At 38.3% G+C, this 23,312-nt stretch overlaps 1 protein-coding gene across 4 annotated transcripts in view; it reads left to right on the plus strand.

Annotated features, from left to right (window-relative positions):
- Cntn1 (contactin 1) overlaps positions 1–23,312 on the plus strand; it is a 275,291-nt gene that overhangs the window by 179,463 nt on the left and 72,516 nt on the right. For all 4 annotated transcript variants that reach the window (XM_075960412.1, XM_075960410.1, XM_075960411.1 and 1 more), the window contains exons 8-14: positions 1,080–1,179; positions 1,332–1,513; positions 4,667–4,791; positions 5,400–5,517; positions 6,744–6,894; positions 8,686–8,813; positions 13,859–14,040. In XM_075960412.1, coding sequence (XP_075816527.1) covers positions 1,080–1,179; positions 1,332–1,513; positions 4,667–4,791; positions 5,400–5,517; positions 6,744–6,894; positions 8,686–8,813; positions 13,859–14,040 — 986 coding nt within the window. The remainder of the gene's footprint in view (positions 1–1,079; positions 1,180–1,331; positions 1,514–4,666; positions 4,792–5,399; positions 5,518–6,743; positions 6,895–8,685; positions 8,814–13,858; positions 14,041–23,312) is intronic.

Here is a 23,312-nt window from a genome sequence, read left to right on the forward strand (position 1 = left end):
TGGCTTTTAGTTAAATCAGTATGTAAGCCACTGGAAAGTTCTGAGAAAAAAAAATGCAATGCAGATTCTGACTCCAAAAGGCTTAAAACTGGCATCAAGGTCTCACTTTGAGCCAAGGGTAAGAACTATACTACTCTTACCAAATCCCACTGCTGTTTACTATTAACAAAACTGATCTCAAAACTTCCAATTCGGGTTTGGGGCCTTCCGTGCTATGCAGTCAGCTTTTCCTTAGGTTGTATATTTTCACGTCCTTTGGCTTCCTCTGTGTTTTCTTTAATTCTGAGCTTTGTAATGAACTGATTCAGTTCAGTTTCTATTTTTGCTTAGGATTCCCATATCCGCTCTGACATTCTGAATCCCTTATTTGCTGACCCCTCTTTCAGACTAATTATTTGGTTTTGCCTTCTGTATTGCTGTGGTATGTTTGTTTGTTTGTTTATTTTTATGCGGTATAAAGTACACACTCATGTTTTGGTGGATAATAACACATTAAGCTTTTTGGAGTCCGGTGTGTTGGCACATATTTCAGGGTCTGTGGTGTGATGCTCAATGACGGCACATGGTATCTGCAATGTCACCTTACCACTCTAAGAGTAAGAACCGTCATGTTATAGTCATGGTCTCGCTCTCATTTCTGTCGCTCCATTTCCTCAGTTTCTGAGGATAATTCCTTCTTCCATTTTCTCCTTTCTTAATGCACCTCTTTCTCCCCTTTTCTTCTCTTTTCTCTTCCAATTTTCATATTCCCATTTCACTCTTCTTGTTCTACCTTCTCAAGTGCCTTATAGGACTTCTTACAGTGTTTCATATGTATTTGAAGCCCCCTTAATGAGACCTTGAAATTCTGTAGCTGATTTAGTGTAACTAGTTACAGATGATTGTCCGATGGAATTTCCACTTGCACACATTGTGCATAAACAAATCTATATATTGGGACACCAACAATATCTATATTGAAAAAACTTTTTGTATTGGTGCAGTTCTAAACCACAAAATTTTATGATGCTAAAAAGGAAAAAATACATTGTGAATAATATACCATGGGTGTGTGTGTTTTCTTTTCTTTTTAATATTAGGAACAACAAAGCCATATCCTGCTGATATTGTAGTGCAGTTTAAGGACATCTATACCATGATGGGCCAAAACGTGACTTTAGAGTGTTTTGCTCTTGGAAAGTAAGTGTGCTTGTGCTTTTCATTAACGTGCATCAAAACAGAGAAGGTTTTGTGCCATCTCAGAAAATAAGTGATGCAAGAGCTGGCCGTAAGTGCCAGGCAGTCTTCTTTAAGCCCTGTGGATCTGGAGATTTTATACCTTCTCTTCCTAGCCCTGTTCCTGATATCCGGTGGCGGAAGGTGCTAGAGCCAATGCCTAGCACGGCAGAGATAAGCACCTCGGGGGCTGTTCTCAAGATCTTCAATATCCAGTTAGAAGATGAAGGCATCTACGAATGCGAGGCCGAGAACATCAGAGGAAAGGACAAGCACCAGGCAAAAATTTATGTTCACGGTAGGTATTTTAATTTTCCACGATCGCCGTCAATGTCTTATTCAAAGATTTTTCCTTACTTGAAGAACTATCACAGAATAATTATTTGAAAACTTGTGACTTATATTGTTCCGATAAGTTAGATGTTTACCTTATGTAATTACATATACAACTCTGAGTTACAGCCAATATGAATGTATACTTTTGATATCATGATTATAATAATAGACTGATAGTTATTGGTGATTTTAAATGTTGCTCATTTAATCTTCTATTATTCTCTTTTCTTCGGTATCTTTATTTTTAGAAGAACCTATGCATTATGGCTTAAAGTCTGAGTCAGAGGTTTGCAAGGTTTAATAGGCCTCAAAATTCCCTGGGGGGCTTGTTAAAGTACTGGCTGTTGGGCCTTCTTTAGAATTCCTGACTCAGAAGGATACCATGAGCCTCAGAATATGTATTTCTGAAAACTCCCCAGGTGCTAGAGAACCCCTGGTGTAAAGAATCATCTCTTTCTACTTTAACAAAATTATTTTGGTGCAAGTACTTAATCCTCACCCACCATACTAAGCATATCTGGGAAGACAGATTTTTTTTGGCAATTCTTGAAATTTATTTTTTTTCTTAAAATTAACTAAATTTTATTTATGTGTTTGGGTGTTTTGCCTGCATGTATTTATGTATATGATATGTGTGCCTGGTTCCTGCAGAGGCCAGAAGGGGTGTGAGATTCCCTGGAACTACAGTTACTGAGGGTAATTAGTGCCATGTGCGTACTGAGAATTTGATACAAGTGCTCTTAATCACCGAGCCATCTCTCCAGGCTCAGGACGTTAGAACTTAGTGAGGCCGAAGTCATCATTACATCTTTCCATAATATGGAATAAACAACTAGGTTTCAATAAATTCATTCTGATTTTCTGTTTTTCCTGTGTGATGGTCTCCCTTTATATCCCCAGAGATCCTGTAACTCCCTACCTAGACCAGACTGAACTCAAACTCATAGCAATCCACCTCTGTCTCCTGCTGTTTTGTTTTCAACTCTGGTTAATGCTCAGTTTATCTTCTGCTAGTTTATCTCAAACACAAATTTTGATAGAGTCATCTGGAATCTAAAAAGGTTTGTCTCCATGTCCAGTTGTATTCCGTCATCATTCACTCCAGTTTGTTTCATGAGGATTTCTCTACTAAAGCCTTTCTTCTATGATCACCCAGAAGCTGATCATTTCTTAGTGCCATCTGATCAGACATGACAGCATCAGCAGTCACTCTTGATCCACCTCTCCTCTTTCTGTGCCTCCTTGTCTGTGCTTGGCACCTGTTCCCTACAGTTCATTCATATGTACCACTCCCATTTCCCCTTCAGAGGCCTCCTGTTTATACCACTCCACTAAGTGATCAGAGTCAGCAACTGATCTTCTCTGTATCCTTTTCTGGTTCCATCCCTGAGCACGGTTCTACAGCTTGGAGATATTTCCCCAAACTCCAGACTTGAATACCCAATGTCATTAACACGACACGTCAAGTGTATGTGAAACGGCTTCTAAGGGAGGGAAAACAGCGATAGGCTCTCTGAATGTCTTGAATAATATTACCACTTTTGGACTGGATCTGTAAATTATAGATAAAGTTTTTTTCAATGCATTTAGAAAACTTTTCTCCAGGTTTGCAGCAGAGTAAAATTCTAAATTGTCAAATATCTAAGGCACTGAAAGAATCATTGTGACAGAACACGCATTTGTATGAGGTTGTTTACAATAAGTTCATTTATCCTTTACTGGGAAGATATCTTAATTTTTGTTTGTATGTTGAAACAAACTATCTTTAAAGTCTATACAATGAAACCACATACAAAATTAACTGAGGTGATTCAATTATTCATTCTTATTATTGTATTATGTTTAGTGATGTCAATATGTCCCCTTGGGGGACCAAGGTAGCAAAGATGCCATTAAAGTATTGAAGAGATTCTACACAAAATAAAACGTGTATTCAACTAGCAAATTCACTAGCATTGAACCTCTGAAAGTTCTCCCTATATGTTACAAATGGTTAGTGAAAATAGGAAGTTAAATTAGATTGTATACTGCATAGTATGCATAAAGAGACATTTGTTCATCTATGTATTGGTTCAGTGTTGATAATCTGGGAAGCTCAGAAAATATTTTCTGATTTTATATACATATATATATATATAAGTACATATATGAACATGTATATGTGCACTATATATATAACTAGTAATATATATATATATACTAGTAATATTTATTTTCCAGAGAAAATAAATGTAACACAAGGTTTAATTTTTAATAAAAAGGAAATGGTCTACTCCATTAAGAGTTCTATCTATCTATCTATCTATCTATCTATCTATCTCTTTTCTTGGTTTGTACTATCTACTTATTTCTTTGGGCTGCTTAGATAATTGAAATGCTTGACAAGAGTGATTTTTCATGTAGAAAGATTCTTTTTCCTTTGAGGATATTTTTAGCATTTTTTTATCAGCCAAGTAGATAAAAGTAAAAACTGAGACTGAAGTCCATTTCACTCAATCAAGTGATAATATATATATATATATATATATATATATATATATATATATATGACAGCCTTTACATGATAGACTATTGAAACATATCTTTTAAAATCTCAATTGTAATTTTGTCATATCCAAAAGATTCAAGTTATTAAGGGACAAATCAATTAATTTAATATTTATCTTCAATTAACTTTTGAATTGGTAAATAATAAAAACAATTACCTGGGCTGGAAAGATGCTCCAGAAGTTAAAAGTACTTCTTTCTCCTTCATAGGACTGGAATTCAGTTCTCAGCCCCCCATATCCGGTGGCTGCAACTGTCTATAGCTTCAGCTCCAGGGCACCCAGTGCCCTCTGGGCTTTGGTAGCACCTGCATGCATATGGTGCACATGAAATCATACAGGCACACAATGCATATAAACAAAAATAAACAAATCTAGAAGTATAGTTACTAACTAAATGATGGTTATCTTATTCTATGATAACATATGTCTTTTTTTAGAATAGTGGCCTGTGTAGGCACACACATGATATCTGGTAAACATGCCAGAATAAAGTGAACAAACTGCAAAACTTAGACCCTTGAGATTGTGATGGGCATTGAGGCACTGATGATGTTCCTCCATTACAGCATTTCCTGAGTGGGTAGAGCATATCAACGACACTGAGGTGGACATAGGCAGTGACCTCTACTGGCCTTGCGTGGCCACAGGGAAGCCCATCCCTACCATCAGATGGCTGAAAAACGGATATGCGGTAAGCACACTGAAGAGCCTTGCTGCTCCAGAATCAGTTCAGGTGGCCACACAATGGTCACTTGTGTGCTTGGTCACTTCTCAGGGTACTTGGGCCCTGAGACAGAAATCTTCCTTGAAAAACAAAAGTGTCTTCTTTTAGTTTCAACAGTTTTCTGTAATGGTATCTTTACCTCTCTCTTTTTTTTCCCCTTATTTTTCCTTTATTCCACATCCCCCCCTTCCTATTGAACCATGTCCACTCATATTGTCCCCTCTTTGCCACTGTTTCCCTGAATCCCACAGAAACAGAGGTAAGAGAGATGTGCTAAGTCCTATCATAGCCTTGGGACAAGTGACAGCGGTGGGGCCCTTCTCTACCTTCCCACTATAATCTCACAGCTGGTCCAAAGGGGAAAAGGTGGACTCTCAGCTCTGTAAGATGAATAAAACAAGAGCCACTGGGCATGGTAAGTGGGTTGGTCTTCTCCATGCCATAGAAACCCCGTCTGTGCTTCTTAGGAGAATATGGGGGTAGATGAGCACAGCATAGGTTAAGTGCTAACCTAGCTGAATGGGAGAGTTTACATCCGTGTTCTTCAAAGCCGTGTAATTTCTTTTACTCTTCAGTATCACAAAGGGGAACTAAGACTGTATGATGTGACTTTTGACAATGCTGGGATGTACCAGTGCATAGCAGAAAATGCGTATGGATCCATTTATGCGAATGCCGAGCTCAAGATCCTGGGTCAGTATCCTTTCCAATTTTTGATAAATGTTTATCAAACAAACCGCATATCAATCGGTAGAAGGGTATCCATAGCTCACATTCCATTTCACTTTTCTTTTATTTAGATGCACAGCACAAGTTGGTTACACAAGCTATAAATTCCCAGTTATCAAAATTCAGGCTAAAGGAACAATGAAACAGACTAAATATTTGCTGTAAAAAGCAACCTTCCCAGAGCAGCAGCTGAGGTAACAACTCTCAGAGCTGTTTACTTGTGAATACTCCAGTTCCCACCACCAACCTGCCCAGCAGACGTTTTAATTAGACGCTCAGATGACTTTGACAGGCAGTTGAAGTTTAAGAATCACTAGACTAAATGATAGAGTCACATACACACCAGCCTAAAAAGTGTCCCCAGAAGAGATGGAATGCAGATGACTGGAACACACTGTGCCTGCTAATAGCGAAAGGGATTGGGCAGTGGACTAGATGGGGGAGCTTGGAGGACATAGAGCATACCGTCCCTGGGATTATAAAATGCTGGGTCATGACTTCATGATTATGCGTCTGTGCTGTGACTTGAAGATGAACTTCAGCTGTGTCATGGGCTTCTTCACCGGTTATCTGGACCCATTCCTCCTAGCTGTCTGTAGGTAGGTCCCGAAGGCCTGGATTCGCTCCTCAAAGAGTGGAGCATTCCATTGGTGCTCAGCGAATGGACATTTAAGTGGGATACCATTATTTACTGAAAGGAGTTTTCACATTCAAATGCCAACAACCTGTGATAGCCTAAAAAAATTATATCAATGTAATAGACTTCAATTCTCTTGTTAGTCACTTGAGGTATCCTGAGAGGAAAGGCAGCGCACATATGTGAAAATGTATATTGACATAACATTTGTAGGACGCGGAGTTCTCACCATCTTTTTCCGCTAAGTTCCCTTGTAGAATCAAAACAGAACAATTGGATTCAAGGTGCCTTTTTGGTGAGCAGGAACATAACATATGATTAGAACTAAAATTTATAGTGGCTGATAAAGCTATCGGCAATTATCCATTGAGTTGAAGAGATGTCATTAAATTATCAAATAAAAAGTTACGTATGAGATGCCCATGAACTACAACTGATCATATTTACCTCAGTCCTCCCTGTAGATTATTGATGTATAAAAGAAGCTACAATCCAGAAGCAATATTGGGTTTGATAGCTAAAGGACAATGATAATCCTCTGTTTACCTTGTAGCATTAGCTCCAACTTTTGAAATGAATCCCATGAAGAAAAAGATCCTGGCTGCTAAAGGAGGAAGAGTTATCATTGAATGCAAGCCCAAGGCTGCGCCGAAACCCAAGTTTTCGTGGAGCAAAGGGACAGAGTGGCTGGTCAACAGCAGCAGGTCAGGTCAGACGGGGGCAGAGCTGACGGTCCCTGGCTCCTCGGATCTCACAAAGTAACTGTGCTTAGGGTCTTTCAAGTCAGCCAAGTGGCTTCCTCATGGAGTCTCCAAGTTCAATTTTTAATTACTGCTTTAGTTCATTAACAATTCAGTGTCAACAACCACTTTCTAATAGAGGGTTCATGGGCAAGAATTTATTGAATGTTGAAGATGATAATATATATATATATATATAATGAAATGAATTTTAAAAGATAAATACAAATATGAATTGTTTGAAGTTAAAGTTTGAACAGTAGTCAATAAGAATAAATATAATATTATTTCGATGAATTTCTCTATAAAAAGTAGTTTAAAAACCCAGTGATTTTTGTGCCTGCAGAGTGCCTGTTCCATTTTCATGCTATATGAAGAAGTATATGAAGGAATAAGTATATCAAGTATGCAAGGCAGAAGTGTAGTCATTTGTCATTACTGAGAGGCATGTGGTACCCAACACTTCAAAAGGTGTAGACTGGCAGTGGAGGAAGTCTTTAGCTCCAGGATCCACAATGCCTTGCATGTGACACTGCCATGGCTATAGCACCATTAGATGATAGGAACTTCTGGGTTCCATTATAGTCTAATGGTACTTATATGAAATCCTGTCATTGAGAAAAATGCACAGGCTGAAATGTCACGGTGTGATATAGGACACTTTGAACATGATAAAGATCAAATTTAAGCACACACATATACATGGCTTATATATAATATGTATACTATATATAATGTATTATATATAGCGCCACCTATAATATATCATGTATAGTAATATATATATTATTATAGTAATATGTCATTATAAGAAATAGTAATCTATATGACATATATGTAAACTGCTTTGGCCAAAAGTGCTTCTAAGAGGAGTTTTATGTCTACAAGAACTGACCTCATTGCGAAGTCCCCAGATTCCAGTCGAGATGGCATCAGGCTAGAGTCTGTGGCCTTCACAAAACACAGTGCCCAGTTTCTTTGTGCAGAGCATGGCACAGTGACGCATTATGTTCCTTCACATTTGGAGAAAGAGGCCTGGTTTCAAATCCTCCTTAGCAACAAAGAAATACCTTTTGCTGTTGTCTTATTTCTACGCTGCATTTGTTATTCTAAAACAGATTACAAAGTAAGCTGTAAGTTAGAACTGGATAATGAAAGAGACAGAAGAGAATCTTATTACACATTGGAGCAGAATTTCAACATTGCTTAGTAAGATAGAGATATCCTAATTTTTTTTATCAGACTGTCCTTTAAAAGAACAAATATTTCTATTGTTTTGAAAACTAAAAGATAAAGTTTAGAAAATGATTTAGTTAAAGAAAGTCGAAGAAGTAACAAATATTTAATGTTGAATTTAAGGATAAGAGAATGCAAGAGAAGACACCCACAGCCCAGCACTGAGCCAATGGGGAATCCTGCCAAGGAGAGGGAGGAAGAACTGTACAAGCCAGGGTCGGGGGTCAAGGATATCACAAGAAAACGTACAGAAACAACTAGCCTGGGCTCATAGGAGCACAAAGAATCTGCCTTAGGACCTTAGAAGTTATCTAGGAAAGTGATGAAGCTTAGCTTCCCAGCACTCTGCCAATGCCAAAAAAGAACATTTGAAACAAAGGCTAGACCTTGAAAATGTCTTTAAATGTATTAAGAAGATACTGGTATAAAATGTAATAATAGCATTTGTATTGCAAGGTACAATGATAATATATGTTATTAAATGTGTTTTATGAATTGTATGTTTTTTTAATTATATAGAATACTCATATGGGAAGATGGTAGCTTGGAAATCAATAATATTACAAGGAACGATGGAGGCGTCTATACATGCTTTGCAGAAAATAATAGGGGGAAAGCCAATAGCACTGGGACTCTGGTGATCACAAGTAAGAAATCATTTGATATTTGAGTCATGTTTATTAAATGATGCTTAAGTTTGCAGTCCTGCACATATGCCATTCAAAACTAAGTTTCTAATACAATCGATGTAGTGATGAGTTTCCATTTCAGAAGCCTGCTGGGAAAGTTCCTTCCTCTGAGGAGTTCTTACTGGAAATAAATGTAAAAACATCCTATTCCTTTGCAGAATGGATCAGAATATACTGTGTTTTATTCCTTTTTAAAACCTTTTATTGAGTTTGTTCTTTTACAATTTCACACAAGAATCACATGCGCTCTGCTTGTGATAACTGCCATCTCTAATACCCTTCTCACCCCTGTGACCCACTTCTTCTCTCGAAGTCCCTTTCTCTAAAAGCTTTGTTGTTAAGTGTTAGGGCTTGGATTTGTTACTGCGGTAAGACCCACTGAGTTGAATATGTGTCATCTGTGCGAATATGCTTTTGGAACTTTATCCCTTTGGAACATAGTAGGATGTCAATTGGACGATAATGGCCCCTCCAATAGTAGTCAATAATTATACAGGGAGAGGGTGAGCTGTAGATGAAAGTTTCTGTCTCACCTGGTCCTGCAGTTGTTCAACACCAAAGAAACACAAAGAGGCTTATATTAACTGTAAACTGTTTGGCCTATTAGCTCAGGCTTATTATTAAGTAGTTTTTACAACTTAAATTAAGCCATAATTCTTATCTATGTTTAGCCACCTGGCTTGGTACCTTTTATCAGTGAGGCATTCTCATCTTAGTTCTTCTGTGTCTAGCTGATGACTGAGTCTCTGCCTTCTTTTTCCCAGAATTCTCTTAGTCTGGTTTCCTTCCTATACTTCCTACCTGGCTAATGGCCAATCAGTGCTTTATTGAACCAATATGAGTAATAAATTTTTACAGTGTACAAGATCCTACCCCAGTGAGCCCCATAAACTTGGGCTTGTGTAGCCTCACTGTAGACCACCAAGCTGCTATGAAGTCATGACTGCATTGGATCTGCCATGCCTAGAAGACACTTTAGAACTCTTCTGTCTATCATTGAAATCTTCATCCTTTCCATTCTCTTATTCATGGCACTCTCTGATCTTTCTAAAGAGTAGTATAAATATTCTGCTTAGGGCTAAGCATTCAGCTGCCACTTATTTTCATCATTTTAAGATGCCATGAGCATCTGTATTTAGTGGCATCCATCACAGGGATACCTCTGGTTCAAAGCTGGAAATAGCATTTGCTATCAGTATAAACTTAAAACTGTAAAAGGGAGTTTGGTGCCATGACAATTTAAATAAACAATAGTATCAAGTTTGTTCCTAAGGTCTAAGACATCCTCTTCCATGGGATTTTGAATGGCTTTGTAGTAATAAATGGCTTCGTGTGTGGCCAGCCTCAAACCCAATCAGAGCAAGTGGTTAGCCTCATGACAATCATGACATAATTGCATAAATGGGCACATCTTCCCTGATATAATGATATTACAGGCCATAGGGTTTACAGCTGGGTAAGAATGTTGTTACCTTAATCCCCCCTAGCACTCTATATAATATCTTCTAGCAATGTGGAAGCTAGGCAGCAGGGGTAAAGCTTCCAGGCTCAGTTCTAGCTTCATTTCTCTATACCTTTGTAACCAAAGTATGTGTTGTTTTTGTCCATAGCTTTTTCAAATTAGTTATAGTGGCAAGGGTCCTGTATTATTGAGAATCTCTGGTCCATGCAATAACACATCAAGAGCTATCACTTACCTGCCACCCTTGGTTTTCAGGAATAACCTAATAATAATATTCCTAATAATCCTAGACCAGAAGGATAGCTCCCTTGTAACTCTCTCTCTCCTTCTAACTCAAAAATTTATTTTTTAAGTAGCAAGTTTTGTATGTATTTTTCATAGATCCTTAGTTTTGATTAACCTTTTGTACATCCCAGTCTTCCCCACTCCTAACACCCTTTCCTGATTAGACTTTCCACTCCCTAGATTTCTTCTACTTGTTTTTATATCGCCTGTGAAATTCTATATATTCTCCCTTAAGGGATTTCCCCATCTCAACAGTCATTTTCTGGTTTACCTGCCTTAACAGATATTCTAGTTTAAAAATAAAAACTCTAAATATTTGAAGCTAGGGACCACATATGAGAGAAAATATATGTTTTTATCTTTACCTTGCTCATTATTTTTTTTCTAGCCTCATCAATTCACCTGAATATTTCCCATTTTCATTTTATCTGTAGCTGAACAAAATTCTATTCTGCGCATATGTTACACATTTATTATTCATTCAGCAGATTCTACTTCCTAGCTGGAGAAGCAATAAATGAGGTGTAAAAATATCTGAGGAAAGGAATGGGGAGTGGTTTGCGTATATGCACAGGAGTGGGATAACCAGGTCATATGGGAGTTCCAGTTCTCACTATTTTCTGAACCACTACACTTATATCCATGATGGCTACTCACACTATGTAAGAGTTCCTTTGTATCTACATCCTTGCCAATATTTGTTGTCCTTTGATTTGTTCATGTAGCCATTCTGACTAGGGTGAGATGGAATCTCATAATAGTTTTAATTTTCATTTCCCTAATGACTAAAGATGTTGAACATTTCTCTAAGTATTTATCAGACATTTTTAATTTCTTCTTTTGAGGATTCTATTCAATGTGATGTCTCATTTTTGGATTGAGTTGTTTATTTTCTTGATGATTAGTCTTTTGAGTTCTTATGTATGCCAAATATTAATCCTCTGTCAGAAATATAGCTGGCAAAGATTTTATCCTATTTTGTGGGTTCCCTCTTCATTAGACAAATGGCTTACTTTGCTGTATTAGAAGTTTTTTTTTTTTAGTTTTTTGAGATCTCATTTGTCAATTGTTGGTCTTATATCCTGTGCTATCATAGTCCTCTTATAAACTATTTCTTATTTTTATTCACGTGGAAATCCTTTGCTCATCCTTTCACATCTATCTATCTTTGATAAGGAGGTATGTTTCTCAGAGATAGAAAAATGATGGGTGCTGTTTTCCAATCTGTGCAAGTTTATGCTGTTTGAATGGGGGACCTAAAAAAGTGGATATTCAAAGTTATTATTAAATGATATGTGTTGATGCGTGCCATTTTGTTAATCTTGTAGTATTTCTTTTCTTGGTCTTCCTCTGCTCAAGAGCTGACCTAACATTGTTTATTTTCTGTTCTAGTTTCTTGGATATACTTATTTTTCTCTTCAATCTGAGATATTTCTCTGCTATACTCTGTAGGGGTGTCTTTGTGATAGCAAATTCTTTTAGTCTGCTTTTGTCATGGAAAACTTTTCTTTTCCCTTCAATCATGATCTTAGTGATCATAGTATCTTAGTGAGCATAGTTGTCTGGGTTGTCATCTGCAGTCTTGCAGAACTTGTAGGACATCACTCTATGTCTTTTAGGCTTTGAAAAGTCATCATCAAAAACTTGCCATCATTAGAATTGATGGATATCCCTTTCTTTGTGACTTGGTGTTTCTCTCTTGCAGTTTTTAATATCCTTTTTCTGTACATTTAGAGCTTTGACAATTATATGACACAAGGAGTTTCTTTCTGATACTATTTGGGTGTTTGACTTTTGTTTGTTTGTTTGATAGATCGATTTATATGCTTCTTTCATCTTAGTGGTCAGCTCTTTCCTTGTATTTCAGAATTGTTCTTCTATGAGTCTTTAAAAAATATATTCTGTTCCTTTATCCTTTATTTCTTTTCCTTAATTTATATCACTGTTTTATACATTTACACTTTTGGCTATACTTCCTTTCTTGGGGAGATGTAAGCAACATCTTCCTCTTGGTCCTAATGACAAACTGAGGCATGGTTCTACCAAAGTTCTCTCTTAGGAACCAATAAGCTTCGTGGGCTTCCTGGGAGAACGTATGTGAGAAGTTGCTTGCAGGAATGTGGGTGATCCGACCACAACAGGCCACACCTGAAAAGCTTTTACCTGGTAGAGGTGAGGGCTTCCCATAACTGCATAGATGAGCCCCCTTTCCTAGTCTCTCCAACTTAGGCACTCTAACCCTATCTGAGTCACATGCAATTAAGACAGAGATGTATATAACAGGTAGTAGGGATCTGATAAATACTCAGATGGTCTCACGACTCTCGCAACACTCTATGAAGGGTATACACAATCAACAAGCTCAGAGTAGATAATCACTTTGCAAGAGGTACAGCTGAACAAACAAAGATGGAGGTCTCTAATCCCAGAGGAAAGTAACTCATAACAGGGCTTTTTCTTCCCAAGACTACATGTTTTTGTTCATGTTTTAAAATTATTATTTTATTTAAAACTTATTATTTTATTTGACAGAGTGATCCAATTCTTCTTCCTTGTCTTTAAGTCTGATAATCTATCTTCTGCTAGATATATTTTATTAGTGAGTCTACTACACTTTTTTAATAGACATGCTAAAGTTTTCACTTCAAGTTTTATTTTAGTTTGGAATTTCTTCAGTAATTGTATCTCTCTATTCAAATATATTTTCATATATCCTGAAGTTTTCTCATTTTATTAAGCTGTTTGTGTTTTACTGGCTTTCATTTTAAGATTTACTTGTATTTCCTGTGAGCCATTTAAGAATGTCCATAGTTGTTCTTTTGAATTAGTTGTCCTGTCATCTAAGTTGCTCTCGTTGGGGATAATTAATGTGGGTTTAATAGTTTTGTAGGAGTCATGTTGTATTGGATTTTCTGTTACTTGGGTTTGTGTGTCTGTATGTGCGTTGTGTGCACGCACATGTGTGTGATCGGCCTTGGAAATCCTTAGACTGTCCATTGCATCTTTTAGTATAAATATCTGGCCCACTTTCATTGAATGAGCTTTAGGATCTGAAGTTGTTACCACCCTTAAACCACATTGTAGGGTTTTGGAAGAGCTGGGAGGTACTTGAAGTTCAGTTTTAAGGCCACCCAGAGCTTACTCATAATGGTTAGCAGAGGTCCTCAGGTGGCAGTTCTTCTTCAATACCAGAAACTATGATGCCTCATAATGTTTTTTAATGTGATTTACTTTTTTTTTATTTCAAAACATGCAGATCCCACACGAATCATTTTGGCCCCAATTAATGCTGATATCACTGTTGGAGAAAATGCTACAATGCAGTGTGCTGCGTCCTTCGATCCTTCCCTGGATCTCACATTTGTTTGGTCCTTCAATGGCTACGTGATTGATTTTAACAAAGAAATTACACATATTCATTACCAGAGGAATTATATGGTATGTGTTTTATATTTCTTTTATTAACATCCCAATGATTCTTATGTATCTGCACTAAAACTTCAGTCATGAACCAGAGAAATAGCTTAGCAGATAAGTATGCCACCAAATCTCTGGACCTGAGGTTAATCCTTGAAACTCACATAGGTCCCAACACCAGCTCCCAAAAGTAGCTCTCTGTTGAAAATATTGCCATAGCTTACACACACACACACACACACACACACACACACACACACTTAAGAATCCATAAACATAATACTATTCTATAATATTTTAAATTTTAATGATGTGACATTCATGTGAAAAGCTTCTAATTTTTCTTAGATTAATCATGATACTCTGAAACATTTGTAAAGGACTAGTATTGAAGTGTCTGGGTGTGATATTCTCAAATATGTATTGATCTTTAGGTTTATTTTTCTATTATATGATTTTTGTATTGATGTGAACTTTACCCAATTAAATTTGTACCAGAGAACCCATCAATTTCACTCTAATTCGAATGAGAGAAAGCATTGAACTTACTCCAGGTTATATTGATTAATTTAAAGTTATTTATTTCATTCTGTGGAGGTGAAAAATCAATGAAATGTTTGTGTTTCAAGACATGAACAAGTCTGTGTGGCTTGAAATCGATGAAGTGGTTAATATTTAGACTTGGAAACTGTACATTCCACAAACCCTATCATTGAACACAGCCGCTAGAGGGCAGAGAGAATGCCAGGAAGTAATGCAGGGGATTGACTCCCATGGAGACATCACTGGGGGTGTGGACACTGCTGAGGCTGTCAGGGGACAAACTGGCCCCACTCGTGTTTCTATCTCCTCTCTGGAAAGATTACTCCTTAGGAACTTGTGTATCTGTTTGGTACATGTCCTTAATTACGAAGATGTGAATGGGAATTATGTTTGTAGAAGGGGACCAATAAAAGGGCATAGGACACAGAGAGCAAGGTAGTGGGGGATATAATCAAAGTACAGTAATACACATGTATGAAACTATAGTGAAACTTTTATTTAACATTTAAATGATAGAAACAAAGTCAATTAGAACAAATGAAAATATGCTGATCTGTTAAGTATGCCTTGAACCTCAGCACTCGGGAAGCTAAATCAAGAGAATCTTAGATTCTTAAGGCTAGAGGCTAGCCTGGACTACATAGTGAGTCCCTGTCTCAAGAAAAAAAAACAGAAGCAAGCATAAAAGGGAAAAAGAAAACACTAACTTCAGAACCAGCTATTAATGAATGCACAAGCTTGAACCAACTCAATGGGATATTTCAGAATTTTTACATCACATGAAATCTGAATAAATATTTATAAATTATAATACCATTATACTTCAGGTTGACCAGTTGCCTGTACTTCATTTGTCTAGGGTTTCTTCTTCAGGTAGAGTAAGATGCTCTTTAACTAGACAGGGACATTTCTAGATATATGTACAGCATTCAGAACTCTCTCAGTGTGCATGTGATGCCCCTGCATGTTCACTGTAAAGTCCAGTTCTTTACTGGCACTAGCAAAAATAAATAAATAAATCAATAGTAGATGTGCAAATTTGGTTTCTGAGCTGAAACTACACTTAAAATTAATATAATTGACAGGGAACAACAGATGTTACATTTTGATCTTATAAGTGAAACTTTTTTGATGCTCTTAATATAGCTTTTCTATTATTAGTTAAACTGGAACTACAAACTTTATCAGTTTAATAATTCTTTATATTATTTGGTAGTTTTAGAAAGACAAATCCCCCCCCCCAAGTTTTTAATGATTTTAAGGAAATCAATAAGTCTTAAATAGAGAAATGAAGTTTCCGGTTCATTTATTCATTTGGTGTAATAAATTGAATAATTTCTGACCTACCATCTTGGAAGATTGCAAGTACAGCCGTAATAACAAGTAATAGCTGAGGAGCTTGCTACCTTCAAGGAAATCTATATAAATAGATTTGGGAGGGATAAATTACCCTAATTATGGTGAAACTTCACATTTACAGCCTAGGTACATTCTTTAAAATAATAGTTATCCCAGGTTATTTAACACTAATACCCACTATAACAAAAATTAGCTGAAAAAGGACAAAATGAGAAAAAGAAATAGAGGAAGGAAATGGTTGTTATGCTAAAGGAAAAAAATGAGAGCATAGATAGGGAATGAGTTGTTAAGACTATGTCTGCTCTATCTGCAAAGGACCATCACAGCGGGCAGTAAATAGCAGGCCCTGAGCTGGTCTACCGAGTGCTTGCTGGTAGTGAGCCCCAATTGGGATTCTTCAACTCAAGTGGCTACCATCAGCTAACAGATAAGTCAAAACTGTATTTTATGGGGAAAATATGGAACAAAACTGAATCACATTAGCAAATGTCCACTATTGGCACTTCAAAAAAAAGGACTAAAGAGTTAAATTCATAAAAAATACAGTCTCGGGATAAGAGTGGCCATTGTAATTAAATAAATCCACTTGTTTTACATCCCAACCGTTTTTGTAAAGTGAGTGATCAGAGCAATTCTCTTCTGAACCTCCAAAAGTCCAGCAAAGGCTTCTTAGTGTCTTCCGTTCTCAACAAAAAGCCAGTGGCAAACCTCACTACTGAATGGCATTTAAGTGAAAGTGTCAGAAACGTTTCTCAGCTGTCTTTCAGAGACAGCCCTCATGTCTAACCCCAGCTTCCGGGTTTGTTGGGAAAAATCCACCTGACGCTTAGAGAGTGAAGACGGTTGCATTGGGGACATCGGTGGGGTGGGAAAAGCACAGATGTCTGTGATTCTCTGTTGCCCAAACTTGCACAGGAAAAAAAATGTCCCTTTGGCTGTCTCTTTTCTTAATTTGGGGGAAGGTTCTGATAGAAGGAAAGAATGGACTGGCTTTGTCTATGCTATAGGCTAAGGAAAAAGAAACACTGACAAGCAAAGACGTATACAAACAAAAATTATAATTATATGACTATATAATTATACAAAAAAATCAGAGATACTGAGCCTACAATGCGAGAATGGCCATTATCATAATGTTTCAATAATTATTACTTCCAACGACTAATAATAGAAGTGGTTATTACTAAAAATAATCTAGATATAAAATTTAATTTTTATTAAATGAATTTTCATTTCCCATTCAATTTTTTTAAAAATCAAGCTTGCTTTGATTCCAGCTTGCTATTTCCAGTTTTGACCACTGAGCGGCAGCGTGCGTAAGGTTTTAGGATTCACGGCCCGGACTAATTTAAGTGCCAATCTTGAAGCGAATGCATCACATCCTATTTCCCAGTACACAGTGAGGTGATACACAATGCTGCGTCTCACTGTATTTTTTTTCTTCGTGGAGTCCCATAAGTACTAGGAGGAAAGTCACAAGGCATTACTGTCTTCTTGTAAGCTTTTATGCTGTCGCTAAAACAAAAGGACAACAAACACTGTCCTATCACTAATGGTGCTATTCTATGTAACATTTTGCATTAAATTTGCTATTGATTCCCTTATTGATTTAGTTTAAACTCACAGAATATTATGCTTTGTGTGATAATGACTAGTAAATGTTTTGTTTGTGCTTGAACAAAATTCATGTCTAGATAAAATATTAATAAATTAGCTATTTAAATTAGCAGTTTAATACAATAAATGATTAAAACAATTTATCTACATTATATTATTCTGCTAAGGGTTAGTGGCAAGTAATTATCTATTTTCAACATCCAGTTATAAAACTACTGCAATTTTTGTTTTCTAATTTAACAGGCACTTTCTGAGAGTAAGCATACAACTAAAATTAATTTTAATTATAACTTATGTTATAACCCTTCTTTTTCTGGAAAGATCTTAAAGTTATCTATTAAGATTATATATGTACATTCTATATAATATAATACATAGACTGTTTTATAATATGTACATAAACACTGTGTATTCATAAACACTCTATGTATTCATATATATGGCATTTTATCAATCGTCTGTGGTGGCAAATGATGGGCAAATATTTAGTTGATGAACAATTTTATAAAATTATATTTTGTGTATGTTTGTGAGTATGGGAACACATGTGCTATGGCACATCTGTAGTGGTCAGAAGACAGCACTCAGGAGTGAGTTTTGCACCCTAAGGCAGGGTCTCTTCTTATTTTCCCAGATGCACTGCATTCTGCGGGCTGTCTGAGCACTAAGCTTCTGTCCAGTCCTGTGTCCGTTTACCCTCTCACTCTAATACTTGGCTGTTGGAAGCCCGCCACTGCATCTGTCTTTTTATGTAGGCTCTAGGAAACACACTAAGGCCTTCAGGCTTCCGTGGCTAGGGCTGTTACTCACCAAGACACCTCACCCATAGCTGCCTAATTTTGACAACTGCTTTGGGTCATTTTCCTTCACTGGTTTGGTGATATACTCATTGTCTCAGTAACTCTTTGCATGAATGCACCAGATTAATGAACTCTCCTATATCTTCCTGATTTCTTTCCTAAGATGTTGAAAGTTCATTCTAGTAGGAAGTCCCTGGAGGTTTGAGAGAAATTCAAAGATACCATCTGAGTCCTCAGCGCCTCTGTCCAACATCACCTGACAATAGACAACTTTTACACCTTTACCCTACACTCTTTTACACCTGCTTGTTAAACATCCTTCCATCCTATAAAACGCTACTTTATTAATAGGCTTCCTAAATCAATTTCCTCAGAGCGCTTTTACAAGGATAATGGGATGCTTATAATGTGCTTGATGGTGAATAGTCATCCCCATTGACTATTTTTGGTAAATTGTATGATAGCGCAATTGTTTCCCACTTAAAATTCTATGAGCTGTTTTTCCACCTTTCTGTCAATAGATCTTAATTTCAAAATTTACATCAGTGATCAGTTTACTGGGCACTAAGTTTGAGATGAAATATTTTATGCAGTTCATTTCTGAGGGCGATGGATAGGTATCACTACCTTACACTTCTTCAATATTGTTTTGTCAGTTTTGGATTAAATAGCTTCCAGGTTTTTGACCTGTGTCCATTGCAGCAATATTCAGTAAAGTAGATGCTACTGTGATTGTCTCAAGTTCAGAGGTAGGAAAACTGATGATTAGACAGATGGAGTAAACCCAAACATATAATCCCAAAAAGCTTGTGTCCTGATCCTGCCCCTGTAATTGTCATCCATTCTGGTTGTGATGCAATATTAATATCTATATTTACTTAAATAATTCTCTGCTCGCTGGAAACGCAGCAAGACAGTATTGTTCAAGTCATATTTTACTCTAAAATCTTGCCTAATGGCCCATTTACACTAATATAATCCACATTAATTTTGTCTTCCGACATTGGTAGCAGCCTTTACAGTGTAAGGCAAGTGGAGCCTACACAGCACAGGGTGTTAAGTATGATGTCAGTGATGATCCAAGAACATCCCCACCGGTATACATTCTGACGCTTCCAGGTGTGAAGGTGTGCATTGACTGTCAGTGTGTTTGAAGGTGTGAGGGTGTGCATTGGCTGTCAGTTTCCTTGCAGGTGTGAGGTGTGCATTGACTGTCAGTGTATTTTCAGGTGTAAGGGTGTGCATTGACTGTCAGTGTGTTTGCAGGTGTGAAGGTGTGCGTTGGCTGTCAGTGTGTTTGCAGGTGTGAAGGTGTGCGTTGGCTGTCAGTGTGTTTGCAGGTGTGAGGGTGTGCGTTGGCTGTCAGTGTGTTTGCAGGTGTGAGGGTGTGCGTTGGCTGTCAGTGTGTTTGCAGGTGTGAGGGTGTGCGTTGGCTGTCAGTGTGTTTGCAGGTGTGAGGGTGTGCGTTGGCTGTCAGTGTGTTTGCAGGTGTGAGGGTGTGCGTTGGCTGTCAGTGTGTTTGCAGGTGTGAGGGTGTGCATTGACTTTCAGTGTGCTTGCAGGTTTGAGGGTGTGCATTGACTGTGTGTTTGCAGGTGTGAGGGTGTGCCTTGACTGTCAGTGTGTTTGCAGGTGTGAGGGTGTGCATTGACTGTGTGTTTGCAGGTGTGAGGGTGTGCCTTGACTGTCAGTGTGTTTGCAGGTGTGAGGGTGTGCCTTGACTGTCAGTTTCCTTGCAGGTGTGAGGGTGTGCATTGACTGTCAGTGTATTTTCAGGTGTGAGGGTGTGCATTGACTGTCAGTGTGTTTGCAGGTGTGAGGGTGTGCGTTGACTTTCAGTGTGCTTGCAGGTTTGAGGGTGTGCATTGACTGTGTGTTTGCAGGTGTGAGGGTGTGCCTTGACTGTCAGTGTGTTTGCAGGTGTGAGAGTGTGCCTTGACTGTCAGTGTGTTTGCAGGTGTGAGGGTGTGCATTGACTGTGTGTTTGCAGGTGTGAGGGTGTGCATTGACTGTGTGTTTGCAGGTGTGAGGGTGTGCATTGACTGTCAGTGTGTTTGCAGGTGTGAGGGTGTGCATTGACTGTCAGTGTGTTTGCAGGTGTGAAGGTATGCCTTGACTGTCAGTGTGTTTGCAGGTGTGAGGGTGTGCGTTGGCTGTCAGTGTGTTTGCAGGTGTGAGGGTGTGCATTGACTGTGTGTTTGCAGGTGTGAGGGTGTGCATTGACTGTCAGTGTGTTTGCAGGTGTGAGGGTGTGCATTGACTGTCAGTGTGTTTGCAGGTGTGAGGGTGTGCATTGACTGTCAGTGTGTTTGCAGGTGTGAAGGTGCGCATTGACTGTGTGTTTGCAGGTGTGAGGGTATGCATTGGCTGTTAGGGTGGTTTCATGAGTGAAAATGTATGTTGACTGTGATTATTGTACCACACCATTAGAAAACAGATTTCTTTCTCTAAGGCAGTTTTCTTTTTCTTTTACAAAGTAACTGCATCATGTGAAACAGGGCATTAAAAAGCATTTAGATTTTTGAGAAACAACTTTTTATACTAAAAATGAAACATAGAAAGAATTGTACTGCTAGGCAATCAAGAGAACAGAAAGTGAAGAATTAAATTCAAGCAGAAATCCAGAAAAATTAAGATATTTTCATTTCTTTTTTAAAGTCACTAGCTCTATGTTGTCCAGAACTATGGAGAAACAGAGTGCAGTCAGTAAAAGGGGCGTGGAAAATCATCCTGAGAAAAGTTAGAGTTAAGTTTGAACAGAGAGAACCAGAGTAGGTCAGTGCAATCGAAAACCAGACTTGGAGATTTGAAGCTTTTTTCACTTGGGTAAGCATGCTGCACTTAATCACCCTTAGGTTGATCTTCACCGGCCGCTGTCTCACATACCTGCTGCTGCTTGCTCTTGGGTTTGTTGTTGTTTTGTGATTTCCTGGCAGCAAACAAGTAGAAAAATGTGCTTTATAGTTAAGTTAGCTTCTTTCAAAAACTGAAACCTCAAAGTGGAGACTGCACAATCCCAAGTTGATGCTTAACAAGAAACAATGGACAGGTCATTAAAAACTGGTTAATGATCGTTTACAGCAATAAGCATTTGTTCTTTTGTATATGTAAGAGTGCATGTGTGTGGAAGGGGTTGTCTAGGGTATGGCTGTATGTACGCAAGTATGTGTATGCATGTGGTGTCCAAAGATCTTTGAGTGTTTTTCCTCAGGCTCCATAAATGGTTTTTATTTAATTTGCTTGAGACAGTGTCTCTCTCTAGCATGGTGCCTGTAGGTGAGGCTGAGCAGAAAGTTCCATTATTGGATTCAGGTAATATGCCACCGTGTTTGCCATGTTTACTTTCTTGGATTTGAGGATTGAACACACACACACAGACACACTTATAAAATTTAGCAGAATTACTTTTCCCAAGGAAATATAATTAAGAACAACAATATACAATAAAGGGATTAAAGTTGCTCTTATGAAAATGGTGTGTTTGTGCATGTGTATGTGTGTGTGTGGGGGGTGTTACTGAATGGCAAAGAACCCAGCCTATGGGGCTTCTCTCATTCCTTCCTTTGGAGATGTTGAGAACTCTGAGGCTAATGGGAACCAAGAAAAACCTCATGAATTAAGTCATATCCAAGTTTTCCTTCAATTCTAAAACAAACCCATGGGGTTCAAAGCTTTGGCATATTGCTCCTTAACTTAAAAAAAAATGTTTAGCAAAAAGCTCAAACAAAATTCTTATTGTGTGTTTTCTTTAAAAATGGGCCAATTGGTCAAAACTGAATTTTCGAGTCATTGGTCCAGTTTCTGTCAGCATTTCCAGGCAACCCCCGAATGATCTCTTAGTAATCACAGCTTCCCTTACATATGTGAGTTTTTGAATGTTTGATGACATACCTTATAGAGTTTTTTAATATTCAAAATTTAGACACAAGTAATTAAAATGATGCAATATTAAAACCAATATTAATTTAGGTATTGAATATGAGAGAATTAGTGTCAGTTGTAAGTGTGAAAATACGGTTTGTGTTTGTTAAAGAGAATGACCTTCTTTTGAGATTCAAGGTGCTGTCATAAAACAGTTGCTGAGGCGTTAGTAGCACGGACATCATGTCGCTGGTATTCTCAGGGCTCAGCAGTAGACAGAGTGAAGCTAGCAGGAAGAAAGACACTAGGCAGTGTGTCAAACCAAACAGTGAGACAAAACAGGTACAGGAGGTCCTTGCATGAGTGAAATTGGTTGCTGTGGGATGTAACTATACTATTTTGCCACTTCACATGCTTTAAATTAAAAAAAAAAGGAAAGTAAGTTAATCTAACATCTGTGAAGAACAACTTCTACATAGGAAAGAAGAAAGCTAGACTTGGTTATCAGATATGAAAAGATGGCCTTGGGGTTGATCAAAAGTTGTAGCTTTCCCATGAGGTTCCAGCTCGGTTTGTGTTTGTGCATGCAACACGTTTCAGCAGCCCCAGATGCTCCCACAGGTCCCCACAGTTCCAGAGGGCCCCCCACAGCTTAGAGGCCCTCCACAGTCCCAGGGCACCCCAAAGTTCCCCACAGTCTCAGAGGCCCCCACAGCCGCAGAGGCACCCACAGATCCAGAGATTCCCCATAGCTCCAGAGGCACCCCACAGTCCCAGAGCTCCGCCCCCACATCTCAGAGGCCCCCCACAGTCCCAGAATCACCCTACAGCCTCTTCAGCCCCAGAGGCATCCCACATTCCTAGAGGCACCCACAGCTCCCCACAGCTCCAGAGGACCCCCACAGCTCCAGTGGCACTCCACAGCACCCCACAGCTCCCCACAGTTTCCTACTGAACTGCTGCCACTAGAGGAGCCGTGGAGTACCGCTATCAGGAGAGGCTGCCTGTGATAGATGTACTTGCTGCTCTTAGAGGAGCCCTTGGATGCTGTTAGCATGTGAGGCTGCCTATGGTGTGTCTGATGTAGCTGCTCTCTAGCAAGCCAAGAGCAAA

This window comes from Microtus pennsylvanicus, chromosome 2 (genome assembly GCF_037038515.1).
Source record: "Microtus pennsylvanicus isolate mMicPen1 chromosome 2, mMicPen1.hap1, whole genome shotgun sequence".
Taxonomy (NCBI): Eukaryota; Metazoa; Chordata; class Mammalia; order Rodentia; family Cricetidae; genus Microtus; species Microtus pennsylvanicus.